The sequence below is a fragment of the Adiantum capillus-veneris genome, chromosome 4, assembly GCF_014529385.1.
Source record: "Adiantum capillus-veneris isolate H3 chromosome 4, ASM1452938v2, whole genome shotgun sequence".
NCBI lineage: Eukaryota > Viridiplantae > Streptophyta > Polypodiopsida > Polypodiales > Pteridaceae > Adiantum > Adiantum capillus-veneris.
In genome coordinates this window covers 16,479,238-16,504,311 of record NC_140934.1, presented here as the reverse complement: position 1 = coordinate 16,504,311, position 25,074 = coordinate 16,479,238, and the positions used below count along the sequence as shown (strand labels likewise).

The following is a 25,074-nucleotide window of genomic DNA, read 5'->3' as shown; positions in this document are numbered from 1 at the left end:
GAGATGAAAGCACAAAAAGAAAAGAGCAACCCACACATGAAAGAGTTCTTGCGACTCTCTTCTATTGTGCAGGCGCAGTTCACACAAGATCAGGAAAAGGAGACTATCTCAGTCTCTACTTCTCCAAAGCATGAAACACAGGATTTGCATGATTGTGTGAAGCATGATGATGATTTGATTGACAATGACTTGCATGATGATTTGAATGACAATGATAAGCATGATGATTTGGATGCCAATGACAAGCATGATCATTTGCATGATCAAGATGTGATTTCTCACAAGCATGATGATTTGCATGATCAAGATGTGATTTCTCACAAGCATGATGAGTTGCATGAAGATGATGTGATTGTTCACAAGGATGATGTGTTAGGGGATGCTTTTCCTAGCAACACTAGCCTCGTTGTAGATTCGATCAATCACGAAGATCCGATCTTGGCTTTCGAGTCAAGGTCTAAAAAACCCCCACAGGACGATTCGATCATTCAGGAAGAATCAATCTTGGCTTTCGAGTCGAGGTCCAAAGAACCCCCACAATACGATTCGATCGTACAAGAAGAAGCGATCTTGGCTCTCGAGCCTTGGTCCAGGAACCCTCACACGAAGTATTATGTGTTCGCATGATTGATACGCACGCATTGTTCGAGTGTTTCATTCGTGAAGGTTTCCTGTATTTTAGTCAGCATAGTTATGTGATCCCTTTTCCTAGGCATGACATATTGTATGTTGGGCACGTTTCTATCATGGATGAGCACGAATGTATGCGGATATTTCGTGAAAAGCTGAAAAGTTTGTATGTCAAAAAGTCACATTCTATGTCTCTTCTTTGGCATGACACAGTTTTCGAACGAGCACATGATAGGATGAGTACCAAGCATGGGCATTTTCATTATGATTTGCCGTAGTTGATTGATTTCGATCACACAGACAAGATTCGACCTCATTGTTTGCATGCGTTTGATGAACGGGTTGTCACTCCGTCTATTTGTTCATCTACATTGCATGCACACTCTTTAGAGAAGACAATATTTTTTTCCTTCACTTTACATGGAATGGGTATGTTCATGGTTTTGTGTTGGAGATGGTTTCAGGAATTTTCAGCCATGGAGATTCTTGAAGACGAAAGAAGCAGGACTCTCGACGAAGTTGAAGCATCAAAGGAGCCACAAAAGACTTTGTGTCGCTTTCGGCGCGGCCCAAAGAAGCAAGCGTTGCAGACCTTTATGAAGTTCAAGTACCGCTCGACCCACACAGCAAAGCGGGCCGGCGAAGAGTCCCTTCCAGGATTCCGGATGCTGTTGGTGATATCCCTCGACGCCATACAATTCGGTACCAGTACCTCACTTTGAAAAGGTGGGAATGGCACGTGACACATCCCAACCCTATGTGTCCGTGGATAGGCTACACCACAGCAAGGTTCAGTCAGTTCAGTCAAGTCTAGATTAGCAGTGATCTGTCACTTTTGTGAGTCTATTCGTAGACCGTGCATGTCCAGTCACTTAGCATAGATGCATATCCTCTGGTTGCACACAACATGAAACCGGCCCGTAGGGCGGTAGGCGTTGGCTTTCACCCGAAAATTCTTTACTTTATACACACACAGAGCACTTTGCAAAGAGAACCTGCGACGGGAGTTAACACTTGAATACACACACGGCTCAGAAGCTAGAATGCTCCGAGCAGACGCCGACAACCTGTAGGCCCCAAAATTGGCGCCCCTTTCGGTATTTCTTTATTCTTTAGGAGGGTAAATTACAAAGTAAGGTCCTGGGGATCTTTCACGTGTATCCACCTAGATACCATTTGATTTGGCCAAATTTCGGCAGCATAACAACCCCAAAACTTGCGCGAAACCAATTTCCCTGCTGGAACTCGCTTGCACTGTCGTATACCCTCTGATTCCTGTCCAAAAACAGTAAATTCAGCACGCTGTATTTACTGGTTTTTGCCCTGTTTTCAGCCCCAAACAGTCCTCTAACTGTCCTTTGCCAGTGGGGCACGATTCCCAATGATCCTAGCGTCCGTATGGCTGAAAAACAGTGAATTTACAGCGCATACACAGCGCTGATTTTGCACCTGTACGGTGAGGTTATGACCCTCACCAGTGCCTGCTTTGGAGCAGCAGTTAGCTACCCCTGTTCCTGCTCAAGGAGGCTCTTGCCTCAGCACAAAAGCATGAACCCACACAACTGTACATCAGTCAAATGAGGAGCCCTCTTGTGGGGCATCACATAACTGCACGTAGGGGAGAGAGAGAGCAGTGTGTAGTGTGCAGGGCATCACTCCTAGCACCACGCTGTACATGGGAGGGAAAGGAAGCACTCCATAGCTCTTAACCTGTGACAGGTTCTCAATGAAGCATCCTCCCAGCATAAATCGAGCGCCCCCTCTTCTACCCTTAACCTGTAATGCATCTGTGAACAAATAGATGCAAAAAGGGGAAGATTTCCATGGCTGCCAAAACCTGCGTATCGCTGAAAACGCAGCAAAACAGCGCTGTAAACACGCATCTGATGCCTTCCAATGCTGAAAATGAGCTCCTTGGACCTAGTCAAAGTCATGGGAAGCTCAAAATGGAGAGAAATGGCTGAAAATCAACGTTAACAGCCTCCAAAACTGCTCCAGAAAGTCAGTTACGAGTTCTCTTCTCCCAAACTTGGTAAATTGACCAAAAAGTGCCACTTGGCACTCATGCATGCAATTTCCCCGTATTGGGTTTCCTGCTTAAAAATCTCTCAGCTGGTGCATCAGTTGACTTTGCAGCAGAGCACTAAAATGTTCCCTTGGTCATACCGAAGGTAATGACGCGAACACATTTCACGGCCCAAAATAGCAGTTCCCTAATTTTTAGGAGATTCTTCCGTCGGGCTCCCGCTGGTCTTCTGACCATCTATCCTCATTGGGACCGCATCCAAAAGTGCAATGTGGCCCAACTGTCGGATACTTTCTGTTGGTGATCCCACCTTGACTTTACGCCTTAATTGAGTTCACTTCCTAGTATCCACCAACTTGCTAAGTGCGACGGGGGGACCTATATGATCTTGCTCTGAGCCTAGACATCCTCTTACCATACGAATTCCAATGCCGACCACTTCCCATCTGCGGGTGAATCTACCGTTCACATTGGCCATACAATGTCCGACTGTTTGCTACTTCAAAAAGAGGGTCTTAAACAAATAAAATAAACCCCATTGGAAAGAAACCAACAACCAAGGTTAGCAGTTGCCACATCTCTGTGACATGGTTAATAACTGCCACGTCCTCATGACACAACATGATCATTGGAATTCCCATCAGAATCCATTAGCATCAGTTAGGGGAATTTTCCAGTGCATTTAGCCTATTTTCCTATTTATTGGGATTTTCACTTATTATTTTTAAGTGACTTTCCAACAAAAGTAGGTAGGGCAATTTTGCTAAGTTTCTATATAAGCAAACCCAAGTTAGCACTAAATGGCAGAAGAGGCAGCACGAGCACCTTGCTCAACAGGCAACTTCTCAACAAGACCAACCCCCGCGACTACTCTGGCGTTTTCTCCACAGAAGACCTAGCGTTTTTGCATCAGATCAGCCTTGGCGATTTGTGCACAGCAGATCAGCCCCGGCGTCATCACGACACAGCAGATCAACCTAGCGTTTTTGCATTTGCAGAACCCCGGCGACAGAAGGACCAATTTCAGCCCCTGGCGTTTTTGGATTTCAAAAGCAAAAGAAGACCGGCATTATTCACCTAAAGTGTAGCACAGTTAGCCCATAAAGACCATCAGTTTTCAGCCCTAAGAAACCTCATTTTTCAGCCAAGAAAACGCAGCCAAAACAGTCATTTTCAACCACCGAAACAGTCCCAAAATTCAACGATTAGATCTCAGATTTCAGCCATCTTGAGGTGTTCTTTCGCTTGCAAATCGCGTTGGAGAAGGATCTTCTCTTCACCCGAGTTCAACTCCTTTCTGTGGGCGCACCCCTTGGCGGCCTTGCGCTCACACCAAGGTTGCTTTTTCCCACCTCACGTCGATTGGCCGGCCGCTAAGTGCATGGTCCGCTCTCAATGAGTGAAAAGAGAAACAAGGGGAGGCTGGACAAGCCCTTCTTTCTTGGGATTCCTGTCACTCTTCAACAAAACACGATTAGGAATCGCCACGCCCAAGTAAACTTGGGTTCGTGCGATCGCAACAAGCAAAAAAAAATTCTTGTGGTTCTTTCCCTGAGTAATGCAGAACACTTCCAAAGCTCTGATACCAATGTTAGGTGCAGCGGAATGAATGTTGTATTTTCTCAAGATTAGTGATCTTTATTGCTCAAGGTTCCTTTTAGTTCTTAGGGAAAGAGAGAGCTTTGCGTCTATAGAGTGTTGTGGTCACGAACAAAGTGAGTGGATATTGTGCGTGCAAATGAATGAGACTGAGAGAAGGAGAGAGAAGAGATACAACACCGAGAGGATTGTAAAACCCTCCTCCAAAGGCCCCACTCTCGTCGGCGAGAGTGTTCTACGTTGATTGCACAAAGGTGTCCAATGCGTATGCAATGGACTATGCAACTTGGTCTATGCCGATGACGACGACGGTGACGACGACAACGATGATGATGACGACGACGACGATGATGGCTGAAATCTGAGATCTTTATTTTCTCAAGATTAGTGATCTTTATTGCTCAAGGTTCCTTTTAGTTCTTAGGGAAAGAGAGAGCTTTCCGTCTGTAGAGTGTTGTGGTCACGAACAAAGTGAGTGGATATTGTGCATGCAAGTGAATGAAACTGAGAGAAGGAGAGAGAAGAGATACGACACCCGAGAGGTTGTAAAACCCTCCTCCGAAGGCCCCACTCTCGTCGGCGAGAGTGGTTTACTTTGATTGCACAAAGGTTTACAATGCGTATGCAATGGACTGATGCAACTGTGACTATGCCGATGACGACGACGGTGATGACGACGACGACTTAGTGGCTGAAATCTGAGATCTTCTAATCGCTGAATTCTGGGACTGTTTCGGTGGCTGAAAATGACTGTTTTGGCTGCGTTTTTATGGCTGAAAAATGAGGTTTCTTAGGGCTAAAAACTGATGGTCTTTACGGGCTGAATCTGCTACACTTTAGGTGAATAATGCCGGTCTTAATTTGCTGCTAAAATCCAAAAACGCCAGGGGCTGAAATTGGTCCTTCTGTCGCCGGGGTTCTGCAAATGCAAAAACGCTAGGTTGATCTGCTGTGTCGTGATGACGCCGGGGCTGATCTGCTGTGCACAAATTGCCAAGGCTGATCTGATGCAAAAACGCTAGGTCTTCTGTGGAGAAAACGCCAGAGTAGTCGCGGGGGTTAGTCTTGCTGAGAAGTTGACTGTTGAGCAAGGTGCTCGCGCTGCCTCTTCTGCCATTTAGTGCTAACCTGGGTTTGCTTATATAGAAACTTAGCAAAATTGCCCTACCTACTTTTGTTGGAAAGTCACTTAAAAATAATAAGTGAAAATCCCAATAAATAGGAAAATAGGCTAAATGCACTGGAAAATTCCCCTAACTGATGCTAATGGATTCTGATGGGAATTCCAATGATCATGTTGTGTGCAACCGGAGGATATGCATCTATGCTAAGTGACTTGACATGCACGGTCTGCGAATAGACTCACAAAAGTGACAGATCACTGCTAATCTATACTTGACTGAAGTGACTGAACCTTGATGTGGTGTAGCCTATCCACGGACACATAGGGTTGGGATGTGTCACGTGCCATTCCCACCTTTTCAAAGTGAGGTACTGGTACCGAACTGTATGGCGTCGAGGGAGATCGCCAACAGCATCCGGAATCCTGGAAGGGACTCTTCGCCGGCCCGCTCTGCTGTGTGGGTCGAGCGGTACTTGAACTTCATAAAGGTCTGCAACGCTTGCTTCTTTGGGCCGCGCCGAAAGCGACACAAAGTCTTTTGTGGCTCCTTTGATGCTTCAACTTCGTCGAGAGTCCTGCTTCTTTTGTCTTCAAGAATCTCCATGGCTGAAAATTCCTGAAACCATCTCCAACACAAAACCATGAACATACCCATTCCATGTAAAGTGAAGGAAAAAAATCTTGTCTTCTCTAAAGAGTGTGCATGCAATGTAGATGAACAAATAGACGGAGTGACAGCCCGTTCATCAAACGCATGCAAACAATGAGGTCGAATCTTGTCTGTGTGATCGAAATCAATCAACTGTGGCAAATCATAATGAAAATGCCCATGCTTGGTGGTCATACTATCATGTGCTCGTTCGTCAACTGTGTCACGCCAAGGAAGAGACATGGAATGCGACTTCCTTACATACAAACTTTTCAGCTTTTCAGGAAAATTCCGCATACATTCGTGCTCATCCATGATAGAAACGTGCTCAACATACAGAATGTCATGCTTAGGAAAAGGAATCACATAACGGTGCTGACTAAAATACACGTAACCGTCACGAATGAAACACTCGAACAAAGCGTGCGTATCAATCATGCGAACACATAATGCTTCCTGTGATGGTTCCTTGGACCAAGGCTCGAGAGCCAAGATCGCTTCTTCGGGATCTATCGAATCTTCTTGTGGGGATTCTTTGGGCTTCGACTCGAAAGTCAAGATCGGATCTTCGTGATTGATCGAATCTACAAAACGAGGTTAGCTTCGCTAGGAAAAGCATCCACTAATACATCATCCTTGTGAACAATCACATCATCTTCATGCAATTCATCATGCTTGTGAGAAATCACATCTTGATCCTACAAATCATCATGCTTGTCATTGGCATCCAAATCATCATGCTTAGCAATATCATTCAAATCATCATGCTTATCTTTGTCATCCAAATCATCATGCAAGTCATTTGATACGCACGCATTGTTCGAGTGTTTCATTCGTGACAGTTACCTGTATTTTAGTCAGCACCGTTATGTGATTCCTTTTCCTAAGCATGACATTCTGTATGTTGAGCACGTTTCTATCATGGATGAGGACGAATTTATGCGGAATTTTCATGAAAAGCTGAAAAGTTTGTATGTAAAGAAGTCGCATTCCATGTCTCTTCCTTGGCATGACACAGTTTACGAACGAGCACATGATAGTATGAGCACCAAGCATGGGCATTTTCAACATGATTTGCCACAGTTGATTGATTTCGATCACACAGACAAGATTCGACCTCATTGTTTGCATGCGTTTGATGAACGGGTTGTCACTCCGTCTATTTGTTCATCTACATTGCATGCACACTCTTTAGAGAAGACAAGATTTTTTTCCTTCACTTTACATGGAATGGGTATGTTCATGGTTTTGTGTTGGAGATGGTTTCAGGAATTTTCAGCCATGGAGATTCTTGAAGACGAAAGAAGCAGGACTCTCGACGAAGTTAAAGCATCAAAGGAGCCACAGAAGTTGAAGCATCAAAGGAGCACATGACACTATGAGCACCAAGCATATGCATTTCCAATGTGATTTGCCACAATTGATTGATTTTGATCAAATAAAAAAGATTCCATCGCATTGTTTGCATGTGTTTGATGAACGGGTTGTCACTCCGTCTATTTGTTCATCTACATTGCATACACAGTCTTTAGACAAGATTTTTTTCCTTCACTTTACATGGAATGGGTATGTTCATGGTTTTGTCTTGGAGATGGTTTCAGGAATTTTCAGCCATGGAGATTCTTGAAGACGAAAGAAGCAGGACTCTAGACGAAGTTGAAGCAAGAAAGGAGATTCAAAAGACTTTGTGTCGCTTTCAACGCGGCTCAAAGAAGCAAGCTTTGCAAACCTTTATGAAGTTCAAGTACCGCTCGACCCACACAGCAGAGCGGGCCGGCGAAGAGTCCCTTACAGGATTCCAGATGCTGTTGGCGATCTCCCTCGACACCATACAGTTCGGTACCAGTACCTCACTTTGAAAAGGAGGCGATGTCACGTGACACATCCCAACCCTATGTGTCCGTGGACAAGCTACACCACAACAGGGTTCAGTCAGTTCAGTCAAGTCTAGATTAGCAGTGATCTGGCACTTTTGTGAGTCTATTCGTAGACTCTGCATAAGCATAGATGCATATCCTCCAATTGCACACAGCATGATCATCGGAATTCCCATCAGAATCCATTAGCATCAGTTAGGGGAATTTTCCAGTGCATTTAGCCTATTTTCCTATTTATTGGGATTTTCACTTATTATTTTTAAGTGACTTTCCAACAAAAGTAGGTAGGGCAATTTTGCTAAGTTTCTATATAAGCAAACCCAAGTTAGCACTAAATGGCAGAAGAGGCAACAGGAGCACCTTGCTCAACAGGCAACTTCTCAGAAAGACCAACCCCCCCGACTACTCTGGCGTTTTCTCCACATAAGACCTAGCGTTTTTGCATTAGATCAGCCTTGGCGATTTATGCACAGCAGATCAGCCCCGGCGTCATCACGACACAGCAAATCAGCCTAGCGTTTTTGCATTTGCAAAACTCCGGCGACAGAAGGACCAATTTCAGCCCCTGGCGTTTTTGGATTTCAGCAGCAAATTAAGACCGGCATTATTCACCTAAAGTGTAGCAGATTCAGCCCATAAAGACCATCAGTTTTCAGCCCTAAGAAACCTCATTTTTCAGCCAAGAAAACGCAGCCAAAACAGTCATTTTCAGCCACCGAAACAGTCCCGAAATTCAGTGATTAGAAGATCTCAGATTTCAGCCATCGTCGTCGTCATCACCGTCGTCATCATCGGCATAGTCCCATTGCTTCAGTCCATTGCATTTGCATTGTACACCTTTGTGCAATCAAAGTAGACCACTCTCGCCGACGAGAGTGGAGCCTTCGGAGGAGGGTTTTACAACCTCTCGGTGTCGTATCTCTTCTCTCTCCTTCTCTCAGTCTCATTCAGTTGCACGCACAATCCACTCACTTTGTTCGTGACCACAGCACTCTACAAGACGGAAAGCTCTCTCTTTCCCTAAGAACTAAAAGGAACCTTGAGCAATAAAGATCACTAATCTTGAGAAAATACAACATTCATTCCGCTGCACCTAACACCTTGATTTGGTGACCCGTCTGGCCACATCCGAAGCAAGCCCCCTGCTTCACTACATCAGCAATTGAAGCTTTCCTTGCTTTCTTCTTCTCCTGAGAAGATCTCGATGGTGATTTGGACTTATGCTGGAATCGGGGTCGCTTCCTCGAAGCACCCTCACCGGATTGATGGTCTGCAGTTCTTTTCTTCTCATAATTTGCTCCATTTATCAAATGGAACGTCCTGGCCTTTGCCACTGCATCCTCGACATCAGTCGGGGCTTTGTCCTTGATCAAGGCCCAACGGTAATCTTCATGTAACCCCAGTAAGTACATGTGCACGGCGTGCGTGGAATCCACCTCGCAGAAGGTGAGCGCCTCTTTGAAAGCTGTCGTATATTTATCAAACGACAAAGTTTTCATCGAAAGACTCTGCAGTTTGGCATAAGCTTTCAAAGGGTCCATTTTAGCGAAATCCCTCTTAAATTTCACACAAAAATCAGCCCACGTCGTAGGCTTCTCTGTCATGTCACGCCACCAAGTAAGCGCCTTATTGCGCAGATAGAGAGGAATTGTCTGAATCCTCCGTTCATCATGCTCCCCATGGAGATCAAAGTATGTGGTCCACTGGTGCAGCCAGTTATTTACGGCCAATTCCATACACTCCTCCTCTTCACGTGAGAAATTTGTAGTTTTGTACGGAATTGTGGCAGTCGGACCACCCTGTGAGTGCCCAAAAGCAACAATCTGCGTGCGCAATTGCTGGAGATGGGTTTCGCCCTCGGAAATACGCGCAGTCGTCGACTGAGCAATATTTTCGAGAGTAGAGAGGCGGGAACTGAGCCCCTGCACGACCCCTTCGAGAGAGGCCAGGCGAATGTTCGTCTGAACGTTCGCGTTTTCAAGAGCGGTAACACGCTGGTCGAAACTCTGGAAAGTACTTGAAATCCATGTGTAAAGAGCATGCCTGACTGGAATTTGGATGTTACCTGGCGCGTCGTCACGCTGCACATCTGAGCTGGAAGAATCCATGGCAAAGTGCATGAAAAACTAGAAAAGGTCGCGAAAAAGTGAAGTTCGAGGAGCTCCACGCGTCGGCGTGAGCGTCAAAAGGCGAGCAGGTGATGGCCAGAGCGCGGGGGCGCGAGCAGGTGAGAGGGAGGAGCAGTAGAGAGAAGTAGAGAGCTCAAAAAATGAGTTTCTCTGCAGGAAAACTCAGTCTCTGTAATAAATTGCAGGGTTCAAACTGTACCTTAAAAAAATAGTTCCTGGCCATGTTAAAATAAAAGGCCTCTTAATAAATTAAAAGGACACTCACCATATGGCGTTAAAAAAAATCAACGCAGGCCTAGAAAAAAATCGAGCGCCAACGACAGGAAGAGATTGACGCGTGGAGAAAAGGGGAGGCGTTGGGGCTTGTGACCGCTTGTGGGCTAACACACGAAGGCAAAAGTCCACGCTGGAGCAGCCTCCACGCTGGAAAAGGCTGGCCTCTCTCTCCTATAGCGCTGCAACAACAGCACGCTACTACTCTGTCTCTCCCCTTCACAGCAGAAGAACAAGCAGGCCCTTGCTTGCAAGTGAGAGGTACTCTCTCTCTCTCTATCTCTCTCTCTCTCTCTCTCTCTCTCTGCTTCGCACAAAGAGAAGGTTACAGAGAGAGATTTTAAAAAAAAAACAGTATGCTGAATTTTCAGTCCAAAATCAGTAGATTAATGAATAAATGACCGATTTTCATCGAAAATCAGCAAAAATCGTCTGATTTTCAGCCTTTGCACCTGCTAGATCACTGAATTTATAAAAAATCAGCGAAAAACACATAAAACTTCACCTGCAAGCATGTTCATGAGAAGAAAATAATTAATTAAATTGTTATTTCATTAAAACTTGCGTGAAATAGTGGTTATCCGACTCGAACCAGCCCGTAGGTGTGCACACGATCCTTCGTGCAGCCAAGCCGGCTCTGATACATGAAACGAACGAGGAGATAGGATCTCCCGGCCACACGGACCGCCTACGGATACACGTCGGACGAACCACCCGACCATAGCCACCATCCGGCAACTCCCCCGTGCTGGGGCCAACGTCCGAGGACGTAGGCGTGCACCTGTAAGACCGAGCGTCCCATACCACCCGGCCTCACCTCCTCAAGGTGACCTCGCGCACTCCTAGCCTCGCGGGCTAACCACGGGCACTCTGCCAGTGGAGGTCGATAACTGCAAATGAGGCCTTGGCCTCCCTTTTATAATAATGGCCGGCCACACTGGCCGTGTTCACACAACGTCCGCCCGAACACTTGACGCCCATCCCGACGGCATCTAAGCTAGATCCCCTCTCCTGTGAGCGGGACATAACACTATCTCCCACCATTATTGATGCATCTCTTGTTGCAGTGCTTCAATGCCGATGAGAGATGCAACGCGACTCTTGGACTTGCACCCACATTGGTCCGGTTGTCTATAGCCCTGAGCATTTTGCCTCATCAATTTTATCCCGACCCCTTCCAAGGCGAGCGAAGCGGAAGCCGTGAGGAGAGACAACTAATGACTCATAACTGCAAATGGATGGGCTACTTCGATTTGTGCCATTATACCGATGCTCAATGCATCAATCACATAAAAATCATGCTACAGGACAAGACCTACACGTGGTAGATAGGGTTACAACCTCGGGAGATTTTCAGTCGATCTTTTGGTGCTCCCTTCTTGCAAGTAGATAAGATCAAATGCTACAAAAAACTATTCAAGTTGGAGATGGGAAAGAAGGCTCTAAATGCTAAGGACCTCCTTAACAAAAAGTCATTCTACAAATGCTTCATCTTTTCGGATGGTCTCGGCAAGGTATTGCACAATCCCCTTGCATCACTCGAGGACATCTACAAGTTTGCGAAGAACTACAAAAATATTGGCCGTATTGCGGAGTTGAGTTAGACAACTAACTGTGGCACCTCCACGTCAAAATTCAAACGCTTCGCTACATCAGAACCTTCAAATGAATCAACCACATCTTAGAAAGAGGAAATTCAAGGAAAATGGCAAAGGCAAGATGTCACCAGCGTGTGACTACTATCTATCCTTTTTGTTGATTTCTTTCTTATTATCTATTTACTTTCACTTTTTGGAAACACCCCTCGGGAAATCTAACTGCCCTGCATTGCATAGCTAGTGTGGAACTGTCCAGAGGGAGTCCAGGCCTGAGGGCAAGAGAGCACTAAGGTTGGACAAGGACTATGGTTAGCCAAGTGGGGTCATTGACTAGCCAAAGTGGAATCCTTTGCTACAGAGGCTACATTTCAGTTCTGGATGTGGCCGCAGTGTACAAAGAGGGTCGGATGACCTAGAAAGATACAATGGCAGCATCTCCTAAAATTTAGGGAACTGCTATTTTGGGACCTGAAAATGTCTTCGCGTCATTACGTGCAGTTTGACATGGGGATCATTTTGTTACTCTGTGGCCAAGTCAACAGAGGCTGCAGGTGAGATATTTTTAGACCCGAGGGTCTAAAGCGGGAAAATGCACAAATGAGTGACACTTGGCACTCTGAGGCCAGTTTACTACTTATAGAGAAGGCAAAAACGTGATTTATAGCTGGGAGGCTCATTTTGCAAGTGTCTGTCACAGGTTAAGAGCTATGGAGTGCTTGCTTTCCCTCTTATGCACAGTGCGGTGCCAGGAGTGATGCCCTGCACGCTACGCACTGCTCTCTCTCTCCCCTTTGGCAGTATGTTATGCCCCTCTAGTGGGCTCTTCATTTGACCAATGTACAGTTGTGTGGGTTCATGCGCGATTGCCGAGGCAAGAGCCTCTTGCACAGGTACTGGATTAGCTAGCGGCTAATCCCCCCGCAGGTACAGGTGAATTCGGAGAGGTTTCACGCCAGAAATCTCGTCCGATTCAAAGGGCAAGTAGCCCTACAGGTGCGGGAGCTCGAGGACTTGCTAGGGATGCGACCGGCACGCGGAACGGAGCCCGAAACAGTGAATTACAGCCTGCTGTGTATTTTTGCAGGTTTAGGGTTTTGGCCCTAAACGGACCCTAATACCCCCAGGAGGTTCGGGGACGCAAGGGGACCGCTGTACAGGCGATCTGGTGCATTTTCAGGGCTGAAAACAGAGAATTCAGCGTGCTGCAGATTCTCGCCAGGTTTTGCAAAGTGCCCGTATGCGTCGGGAAAGTCAGTCAATGCGTGGGAATACTGACCGTGAAGGGTTCTAGTACAGTTATGCTGCCGAAATCGGGCTGGAACAGTGGAAATTCAGCCGAGTTTGTGTGGGGCAGCTTGTAGGAACCACAGCGTTTATTCCCTCTTTTGAACAATAAAGAAATACCGAAAGGGGCGCCTAAGTTAGGGGCCAATCTGGTGTCCGTCTACTCATACAGGTGCAATCCAGCAGCCTGTATCCCTCTCCCCTTTGTTGTGTCTTGAAAGTACAGGTAAAATAGACGACTAATAATGGGTGAAAGCTAAATCAAGGTTTAAAGTAAAGTCTACCGCCCTTTTTGGATCAAACAGGCCGGTTTCATGGTTCCATCGACGGGATAAAATCACTTTTTCCCATAGAAGTGAGCCTTGGTCAGTTTTGGGCTTGAAGACACAGGGGATCGTAGACCAGACACAAGGAATTGTAATTATGGCTGACAGACCAGATGATGTGACTGAAGAGGTTTCCTCTTCACAGGGTCAACAGACACATGAAGTGGGTGAGTCCTCAAGACCACCACAGACTGATGATGATATATTCAGGACCCAGTTGGCTACTGCTGTGGCTATGTTCACACAAGTAATGCAGAATCCGAGGTTTTTAGCCTTTCTGCAACCTCCGGTTCCGTCTCAGCAAGTTGGGTCACTGGATCATATTCAAAAGCCTGTTAAGGCTCGAGCACAGGTGATTCATACCGCACAGTCAATGGAAACACCTGTACACTTGACGGAGAACATGCAGTCTCCACAACGTATGCCTAAGGTGCAAGAACAGGTGGCTGAGATGCCAGTTTTTCAAGCTGTACCAATTCAGCCCGCCACCTTTCAGCAGCCTATAGCTGGTTCTAATGGGCAGGGAAGCAACCTACAGGCTATGCAACAGGTCTTCCCACCACCTTCAGTACACCCTGGCTATTTTGGAGGTGGATCGGTATTTCAGAGCATGGCTGGTCATGCACCTGGAAATCAGTTTTATACGCCAGGAACAGTGTTTGGGGGTGCTCAAACGATGATGCCTAACCCCATGTACAGTGTCATGGGTATGCAACCAGGGTTTCAAAGCACTCAGGGACAATTTGGGATGCCACAAGCAAATTTTGGCATGGCTGGAATTACAAATCAGCAGCCAAATATGGCATTTCCAGGTCAAGTTAATAGCGGCCAAGGAACACAAATGAACCCTAATAGTGTTCCCATGTTTCAGTCACTTCCATATGACAATCTAACGCCGCTGGAGAGGCCAACTCCGTACAAAGAAGGTGGCAAAGGTGTGACATTCACGACCTTTACAGGGTTTGATGACAGGAAGAAGGCTCTTTCATTCCTCCAGCAGTTTGATAAGGCCTATGCAGGGGGAAACTTTACAGAGGCTTCAAAGGTCCGCAAGGCAGCCACTTTCTTGACAGGGAATGCGGGACAATGGTGGACAACTTTATTGCTTCAAGGGCAAGCTCCGTCCACATGGATTTACTTCAAGCAGATTTTTGCAGCAGCATGGTTATCTGATGATTTCGAAGCAGATGTCATGACAGAATGGCACCAGCTTAATGCTGCCACTTGCAGAAATCTGGATGATTACAATCGGAAGTTTTGGAAAGCTCTACTTCCAGTAACTTCCTATAGGTTTGTGCCATTGACAGAACAGATTGAAAAATACTGTTGTGGCCTACCTAAAGGATTGAGAAAGTACTGTACGAAGACAAAAGTCACTACTTTGACGCAGCTCATCGAGGTAGCAAACACTGGCAATGGTTTGCTCAAGGGAGAAGATTGTGAATTTAACACTGGCGTCAAGGCAGGATCAGGCAAGAAAAATTCAGCCAAGAAGCACGTTCCCAATGAGGCTCCTAAAGGCACTCAGGAGTCAGCCAACGCAGGGAAAGACAAAGCTACGGCTGAATCAGAAAAAGGACCAGCAAAGAAATGGAAAAGACGTTTTCCTCGCAAGTCAGAAGAGCAAAAGAAGGTCCTGAGGACAGAGAACAAATGCTTTATATGTGAGCAGCCTGGCCACATTGCTTACAACTGTCCTACAAAGAAAAGGCCAGCTGATTCTGAAGACAAGGACAGGAAGGGAAAGAAGCCCATGGCTGGTCTAGTGCCAGATATGGTGGGCGACAAGCCAAATTCAGATGCAAGTGAGCTTTGCAGAGCATGGGGAAAGGTTAAGGATCAAACAGTGCTTATCTTCTTTGATCCAGGTGCCAAAGCCAACTTTATTTCCCCAGAATTGGCTTCAAAGTTGGGAATCAGACCTGAAGAGATGGGGTATACAGCAGAGGCAGGTTTGGCATGTCCTGGCCATACAGAGGCTGTGACACCCATCATTGGAAAGTTGCGTCTACATATCCAGTCCTATGTAGATGCTGAAGAATTTTACATCATGCCACTGGACGGATGTGATGTGTTGTTAGGTATTCCTTGGTTGTTTCGTGTACAGGGAATCATGGATGCCTACAACAAAAAGATCACTGTACAGAGCAGGGGAAAGACTCACATTCTGGATGTAAAGCTTAAAGGGGAGTCTATTCCTACTGTATCAGCTTCTGCTATTACTTCTGTAATGAAAAAGCATCTTTCTGCGTACTTGGTTTTTGCACGTGAAGTGTCAGATTGTGATGAATCAAATTTATCTGTGCTAGATAAAGAAAGGTCAATGTTTTTACAACAGTATAGTGACTGTTTTTCTGATTCATTACCGTCTCAATTACCGCCAGAGAGACCCGAGGACCATGCGATAGATTTGGTGCCAGGCTGTAGCCCACCAAATAAGCCTCCGTACAGGGTTAGTGCGGCTCAGCAGAAAGAGATAATGGGCCAAGTACAGGAGCTGTTAGAAAAAGGGCTGATTCAGCCCAGTTCATCTCCATTCTGTTCTCCAGTGTTGTTGGTGCAGAAAAAGGATGGCTCATGGCGTATGTGCATCGACTACCGTGCACTGAACAAGAATACCATCAAGAATAGGTTCCCTATACCTAGAATTGATGATATTATGGACAAATTACAAGGAGCAGCTATGTTTAGCAGGATAGATCTAAAGAGTGGGTATCATCAGATCCGCATTAGATCAGAGGATGTGCACAAGACTGCTTTTAGAACAACGTTTGGCCTTTACGAATTTTTAGTGATGCCCTTTGGTCTCACAAATGCTCCTGCTACGTTCAATAGGATGATGGACAGAATTTTCCGTCCACACCAGCAGTTTGTTGGTACATTCTTTGATGACATGATAGTCTACTCAAAGAATGAAGAGGAGCATAGGCATCACTTGGCCATTGTGTTCAAAGAGCTACGCAGTCATAGGTTGCTCATCAATGCAAAGAAAAGTGAGTTTTTTCTGGAAGAGATTCACTTTCTTGGACACATTGTCTCAAAGGATGGTGTCAGAATGGATCCTGCAAAAGTTGAAGCGATCAAGTCATGGCCAAATTTGAAGACGGTGCATGATGTCCGAAGCTTCTTGGGACTATGCTCCTATTACAGAAGGTTTATCCGAAATTTCGCTGAGATTGCTTCACCTTTACATGCTCTTCAAAAGAAGGCAGTCACCTTTAGATGGACACAAAAAGAGATTTTAGCTTTTAATCTCTTAAAGGAAAAGATGACTTCGGATCCAGTCATTGTGTTGCCAGATCTTAGGAAGTCATTTGTGGTCCAGTGTGATGCCTGCGGTAGTAGCATTGGTGCTGTGCTAATGCAAGATGGCAGGGTAGTAGCCTATGAGAGCAGAATTTTGCAAGGGCCAGAGATGACCATGCAGGTCTATGAGAAAGAGTTACTGGCTGTGATTCATGCGCTCTTAAGTTGGAAACACTACCTGCTAGGTGCAGATTTCGTTGTCCAAACGGACCATCAGACCTTGCGATACTTCTTGACACAGACAAAGTTATCTGAGAAGCATATGCGATGGGCAAATATCTTGTCCATGTTCCATTTTCAGATTGTGCATGTGGAAGGCAAGAAGAACGTTGTGGCTGATGCCTTGTCAAGGAAGCCACAAATTTCAGCTGTGTCGATTCCTTATCATCATGAACTTGATGATATGAGAGAACAGTATGCAAATGATGAAGATTTTGCAAGGGTCTTCGAGCAACTAATGGATGGACAACGTCATGAACACTATCTTCTTAAAGACGGGTTCATGATGATGCATGGCAGATTGTGTGTCACAAAGCCATTGCGACGCAAAGTTATGGAAGAGAGTCATGTCCCACCGTATGCAGGGCATCGTGGTATCGATGCTACAGTTAAAGCGGTTGAGACATTCTTCTATTGGCCTACATTGAGAAGGGATGTGGATGCCTTTGTGCGAGAATGCCTAATATGCCAAAAGGTCAAGTTTGACAGGCAAAAGGCACCAGGGTTATTGCAACCACTACCTATTCCAGATAAACCATGGGAAAGTATTGCTATGGATTTTATCTTTGATCTTCCGAGAACGCAGACAGGAAATGATGGTATTTGGACCATTATTTGCAGATTCAGCAAACAGGCTCATTTTATTCCTGTCAGGAAGAAGATAAAGCCAGATCAGATGGCACGCTTGTTTATGAGCAATATTTTCAAGTATCATGGCATGCCACAGTCGATTATTAGCGACCGTGATCCACGCATGACTAGTTTGTTCTGGAAAGGCTTGTTTGAGAATATGGGTACTACGCTCAAATTCTCTTCGTCATTTCATCCTCAAACAGATGGGCAGTCGGAAGAGGCAAATTCTACTGTCCTAGATCTGCTCAAGTGCTATGTGTCAGAGCATAAAGGAAAGTGGGAGCAGTATTTGCCATTGGTGGAGTATGCATACAATAATACAGTGCATTCATCAACTGGCAAGGCACCCTTTGAGATAGTTGAAGGTGGCAAGAAAGTTCCTCCCATACTGCATACAAAGGACAAGATATTTGAAGCAGATAAGTATGTTCAAGACATGGATGAAATGTACAAGAAGGTCAAAGTGGCCTTAGAAAGGACTCAGGCAAAGCAAAAGAAAGCAGCTGATCGTCACCGCCGTGAAGTGGTATATTCCCTTGGTGATTGGGTGCTTTTACGCTTTGAAAAGGCAAGGTTAAAGAAGATGAAGGGCAAGGAAAGAGTGTTTCCAAAGCTCAGCATGCGTTACTATGGGCCTTTTCAAGTGTGCGACATAATCAGTGATGTTGCATATAGGCTGAAATTGCCTGACAGTTGGAAGATTCACAATGCGTTTCATGTGAGTCTTCTCAGACCCTATGTGGGTGATGTGCCAGAAGATATGCCAGCTGAAGATCAGCCGGAAGTCGAGGAACTTGACGAGATCTTGGTCCCTGAACAGATTTTGGCACACAAAGAAAGGAAAGTGAAAGGCAAGGTTGCTAGGCGTTACTTGGTAAAGTTCAGAAACTATCCACCAATGGATGCTAAGTGGATGGAAGAAGGTGAACTTGCAGAGTCACCAACTGTGTTATCACTTTACCTGGAAGCCTTCGATTTGCAACCTACCTTGACCCCTTGAGTTTCAAAGGTACATGGATTGTCAGTGTGACAATGGCTTCTGAAACAAATGATGTACATGGTATTTAAAGTGAGCTCAAATGAAATACCTGTTACATGAATGTTAGAGCTGTACAGATTGTCAGTTTGGCAATTGCTCTTATGGAATGTCCAAAAGTTTGGTTAGTGCTATAGAAGTGAGTATTTCTTGTCAGTTTGTCAAGGATACAGTGATTGCTTCTATTGAAGAGTACATGTGTAACTGCATTCTTAAACTGTCGGTTTGGGTATGCTCGAAAGTGTTACGGGATCCAACGTGTACTATAAGACAGTGGCAAAATGTGCAGCTACCATTTTGTCATTGGAAAGTTCGTGACTCAAAGCAATGGCAGAGTGCGAAGCTACCACTATGTCATTGGGACAGGGTTCACACGCAGGCAATACATGAGTCGACGAGGTGTTGAATACACCAGGGTTGACAATGAGCATGTATGTGTCGTATATGTGTCGACAGGTGTTGAATACATCAGTGTTGACAGTAAGCATGGACGACATAGATGCAAACGAGGACGTTTGAGATTTCAAGAGGGGGGTATGTCACCAGCGTGTGACTACTATCTATCCTTTTTGTTGATTTCTTTCTTATTATCTATTTACTTTCACTTTTTGGAAACACCCCTCGGGAAATCTAACTGCCCTGCATTGCATAGCTAGTGTGGAACTGTCCAGAGGGAGTCCAGGCCTGAGGGCAAGAGAGCACTAAGGTTGGACAAGGACTATGGTTAGCCAAGTGGGGTCATTGACTAGCCAAAGTGGAATCCTTTGCTACAGAGGCTACATTTCAGTTCTGGATGTGGCCGCAGTGTACAAAGAGGGTCGGATGACCTAGAAAGATACAATGGCAGCATCTCCTAAAATTTAGGGAACTGCTATTTTGGGACCTGAAAATGTCTTCGCGTCATTACGTGCAGTTTGACATGGGGATCATTTTGTTACTCTGTGGCCAAGTCAACAGAGGCTGCAGGTGAGATATTTTTAGACCCGAGGGTCTAAAGCGGGAAAATGCACAAATGAGTGACACTTGGCACTCTGAGGCCAGTTTACTACTTATAGAGAAGGCAAAAACGTGATTTATAGCTGGGAGGCTCATTTTGCAAGTGTCTGTCACAGGTTAAGAGCTATGGAGTGCTTGCTTTCCCTCTTATGCACAGTGCGGTGCCAGGAGTGATGCCCTGCACGCTACGCACTGCTCTCTCTCTCCCCTTTGGCAGTATGTTATGCCCCTCTAGTGGGCTCTTCATTTGACCAATGTACAGTTGTGTGGGTTCATGCGCGATTGCCGAGGCAAGAGCCTCTTGCACAGGTACTGGATTAGCTAGCGGCTAATCCCCCCGCAGGTACAGGTGAATTCGGAGAGGTTTCACGCCAGAAATCTCGTCCGATTCAAAGGGCAAGTAGCCCTACAGGTGCGGGAGCTCGAGGACTTGCTAGGGATGCGACCGGCACGCGGAACGGAGCCCGAAACAGTGAATTACAGCCTGCTGTGTATTTTTGCAGGTTTAGGGTTTTGGCCCTAAACGGACCCTAATACCCCCAGGAGGTTCGGGGACGCAAGGGGACCGCTGTACAGGCGATCTGGTGCATTTTCAGGGCTGAAAACAGAGAATTCAGCGTGCTGCAGATTCTCGCCAGGTTTTGCAAAGTGCCCGTATGCGTCGGGAAAGTCAGTCAATGCGTGGGAATACTGACCGTGAAGGGTTCTAGTACAGTTATGCTGCCGAAATCGGGCTGGAACAGTGGAAATTCAGCCGAGTTTGTGTGGGGCAGCTTGTAGGAACCACAGCGTTTATTCCCTCTTTTGAACAATAAAGAAATACCGAAAGGGGCGCCTAAGTTAGGGGCCAATCTGGTGTCCGTCTACTCATACAGGTGCAATCCAGCAGCCTGTATCCCTCTCCCCTTTGTTGTGTCTTGAAAGTACAGGTAAAATAGACGACTAATAATGGGTGAAAGCTAAATCAAGGTTTAAAGTAAAGTCTACCGCCCTTTTTGGATCAAACAGGCCGGTTTCACAAGACCCGTTGTGCCGAGGATCGGAAGAAAAATGGAGGCTATGAGCCATCAAACCGGTCACTTCCGTAACCACAAGGATGATCCAAACGAAAGATGAATCCAACCACCTCTACGGCAGCAAAGACACCAGTAAATATCATCAACGAGCCACATACTCTACGTTTTTCTAATTCAAAGATTTTTCATGTTAATGCCCGTGAATGCCAAGGTTGTCAAGTCGATAAGACCATTTTTGGCCCGCATGATCTTGTCTATGTGTGAAAAGGCAAATCAATGGCCAAGCTGTAACAACTTTATTTAGCAATGGATTCACTCACAATTTTATTTTTTCTCATGTGGTACACGATCTTAAGCTCAAGACCATTTTGCACACCGTGTCTACTCGGTTTCATACGCAAAAAATCGAGTTTTGGATCGATGAATTGAGGTCGTGCCACAAATCGACCTCTACAATCACGATCATGAAGTATTGAGCTTCTGTATTATGAGTTTACAGCATCTACACGTCATTCTAGGCATGCCGTGATTCTATAGCAAAACAGCTTCTCTGTCACAAGATTATGCATCTCATACTATGCTTATTGAGCTTGATCATGAGTATCCATCCTGTAGTCGAGGGTTCTCTATGCTCTAGAACCACAGATTCTAATGTCATGATCCTAAGGTTCAAGCCTTAGTATGTTTTGTCATGGACTACATTGTTGATTTTCTTTTCATTGTCATTCAGTAAATTCACATGTTGTTATGCCTCCCTCTGAGCATGTTGTTCCTTTGATCATGATCCTACTATTGAAGTATATTTGGTTTCCGTTTTAAAAGATTATGCTAACATGTAGACATCAAATTTACCAGATGTGCTTTCATCGTCTCATGGGCCTGACCTTGATCACAAGGTAGAGCTTTTGCCCGATAGCCATCCGTCTCTCATCAACCTTACACGTTTAGCTCAAAAGGGAAAGATGAGATCGCTAGGTAGCTACAAGCCTATCTTGCAAAAGGTTTTAGTTAGCCTAGTAAATCTCCATGGGGTGGGGTGCTTCTGTTCTTGTCGCTAAAAAAGAAGGATAGGGGATGCACTTCTACGATAGAATCACTACTTCACCTCTCCTTTCACAAGAGATATTTCATGAAATCGCACAAGAAATCCTTGATACAAAGGACCCAAATTGAGATATTATTATTATTTAGTTAAAAAATTTAAGTAATGCGATTATGATATACATTATACAAATTTATAAAGTAAAACTTTAATCACAAACATAACAAAACAAGGCAAAGACAAAAAGTACTCACATAACAAAACAAAACCACAACCAAGGCCAAAAGAAACTCTTGAGAATCGATCATAATAAAGCCAATATTACAAAAGGACCAAAATACTTCTCCTTGTTTAACACAAAATGAAATAAATAAACCAAACACACTCACACACACATAAAGTCACATCGTCACATAAATATAAGATCAATAGCTTTTGGGATATGCAATCACTAACCGATCAAAATACAATCAAGGTTGACTCAGGAAGATTGCAATTGAGAGAGCGATAAGAGAATATTCAAAGCCTTATTGAGATGGAATTAGGGCAGAGATTGAGGAATGCTTGATAATACTACCTAGACAAACTTTCCAATGCTAAGTTCGCTTCTAAGAAGGGTAGTGGCTCAATGGCTTGCCCAACAAACATGCAACACTTGATTGGGCACACATAGATCGGAAAACTAATGCAATGATTGACTAACAATTAGGCTAAGTCACAAAGGATTATAGTGTGCTGATCCTTGTGGCTCTAACCACAAATATTACTTGTTAGGGTTAGAAAGAATTAAGTGTGAGGAAGAAATATTAATGATCTCTTCGTGGTAGTAATTATGATGAAAACAAAATGAGCATAACTTTAGCCAGAGATTATTGAGCGTAGCAAAGATGCTCCATACATAAGAGCAATCTGGCATCTAAGGCTCACATCCAGGGTGACCTACTGCATAACACATGCCTACTACTTACATTGGTCAGCCCACAATAGAAGGGATGCTTTTGGAAGATAGGATAGTACAATTAGAGAAGCCACATAGGCAACACATTTCATTGCATGACGAGGTGCCACATTAGCTAAACATGGACTAGGTATGAAGTCAACAGAGGTATAGGGGATTCCTCACTCAAAGGGAAACTCACCTAGACGGGAAAGATGGTATTGTGACGTAGATAGAGAGAAGAGTTGGAGAGTCTTAGACCACAGAAGCTACATTGCAGAATTGATGAACTTATGTGACCTGCTACGTGGAAAAAGAAACAATTACCTGATATTCCCATTCCACAGCAATGGCTTGGGCAAGTCTCAAGGAAGGCACCTTGAGATGCTTTTTAGAGGGTGTCTTCAGGACACGATGATCCAGCATCACCAGATATCCATCGTCATCAGCAGACGCCTTGACAGATGCAGACTTGTAGAAGCGGCGGCCAATGGAAGGGCCACTGTGGGCGGATGCTGGCATTTGTGCAGAGACTTCACGCAATGATGCCTGCTCAACACGAGCAGCCTGCGAGGAGGAGGAGCACGACAAGATGGTGCAAAGGAAGGACGGGATCCGTGGATCTCTGCACGCTCCGTATGGCAACTTCGTCCTTCCCAAGTGCTTCCATAGCCCACTCAACCGATTCATTCTCTCCCAACGCCCTCTCCTGGCATCAATCACCCTTGCCAGTGGACACTTCTCCCGTCCTCTCGCAATTTGCAGCTTTTAGGTTTTACCTTTAAAATTTTAAATTTGAAGGTCACAGAATGTACAAAATTTTGAGAAATTAAATCAGTAAGTGATAAAATCACGAGGCCTGCCAGCAGGGGAAGGTGAAAATGACCATCATTTCAATTTGAGTGAGAGAGAGAGAGAAAGAGAGAGAGGTGTGTGCAATAACGATAGATACGCATGTGCATGTATGTATAACAATATGGAAGTGTGTACTGAGATATGCAATACACGGAGATGAAGATTGAAAATAGATAGTGAAAAATGGATTTATGGATGCCTTAGCCAACTTAGGAGTGAGTTCAAATACAAATTGGAATTAAAGAGGTCCAAAAAGTTTCAATTGAGATGGTAGCTTTTGTAAAAATGTAGGCTCTCAAGTGCTCGAAATAGCCAAAGTGATGATTAAGTGTAATGAAGTATCCATTAAAGCTTATAATGATACTCTTTCTAGCTTTGATTATCAACCTCAACCATGTCTCCCTTTCTATTTAAACATAACTTTCGGTGTTATAAATGTTGAGTCTAAACTCTATACAAAAATTACAATGTTTGGTATAAATGTTGTCTTTAAGCCATTTTCATTTTATGTAAAAAAACATTTTAGTGTTTGATGCTATTTCTTTAGATTTCTCTATGCAAACTAGCCCCTCCATGCGATCTTCACTGGCATCACTTTCGTCTCCCTTCTCCTCCTCAATCTCATTGACACCTTTCAACAAAATATATCACTATCAGAGCTTGTGTGTGAGGATTGCTCACATGCAAGAAATGATGCGACTTGAAAGGTCCTCTATGTTATGCATACAATAGTACGGTTAGCGGCCTTCGGTCACTTCTCTCTCTCTCTCTCTCTCTCTCTCTCTCTCTCTCTCTCTCTCTCTCTCTCTCTCTCTTGTTGCGTTGTTATGTAGTCGAAGCCGCAGGGCACACATGCCGAATCAAGGAGGTGCGAGAGGGGGTGGAATCCCTCCTCCTTTTGTAACAGTATATATACATGCATAAAATATATGTTTACAATATTTCATTTAATTAAATTTCGAAAGCAAAGAGGCAGGAACTTTCAAGCTTTAGCTTTCCTAATGCACTTGTAAGCTTCACTATCCACCAAATTTGTAACTCTCCTCCCACATATGAGAGTTCATGGAAATTCATTCCTGGAACACTTCTCAATAGAGATTTTTAGGATAGAATGTGTTTTTATAATGTAATGACATTCTCCTAATTATTCAAGTCTTTGTCAATAGCGATTTTTACCATGTCATTACATTCTCCTAATTTTTCAAGTCTCCTGAATGGCTTCAAAAAAATAAAATACAATCCAAAACTCCAAATATACACCATCTTGAGCCTGGCTTGTATGTTTCCCGCCATTTTCTGTCCACATGTTTCATTGCCACTACTTCTAGCCATCTTCTTGCCCCTACCTTAGTTGCATCCAATTGTAGCTCTAATTAAAGCTCTATCTTTCGGCCATCTTGGTCCCCCTAGTTTCCTCACTTACTGCATAGGTTTGATTGGTATCATCTTGGTCAATTGAAAGTGATGTCGACCCTCATTAACCTTTGCACCACACAACACAATCAACACCATCATTATCA

General features: G+C 44.7%; 1 protein-coding gene across 1 annotated transcript in view; it reads right to left on the bottom strand.

The window, feature by feature from the left end:
• Positions 1–23,462, bottom strand: part of LOC147458780 (ATP12 protein-like protein) — a 120,055-nt gene extending 96,593 nt beyond the window's left edge. The window contains exon 1 of the mRNA XM_086510223.1: positions 23,027–23,462. Within this exon, the coding sequence (XP_086366349.1) occupies positions 23,027–23,389 (363 nt within the window). The 5' untranslated portion in view covers positions 23,390–23,462. The remainder of the gene's footprint in view (positions 1–23,026) is intronic.
• Positions 23,463–25,074: the final 1,612 nt, after the last annotated feature.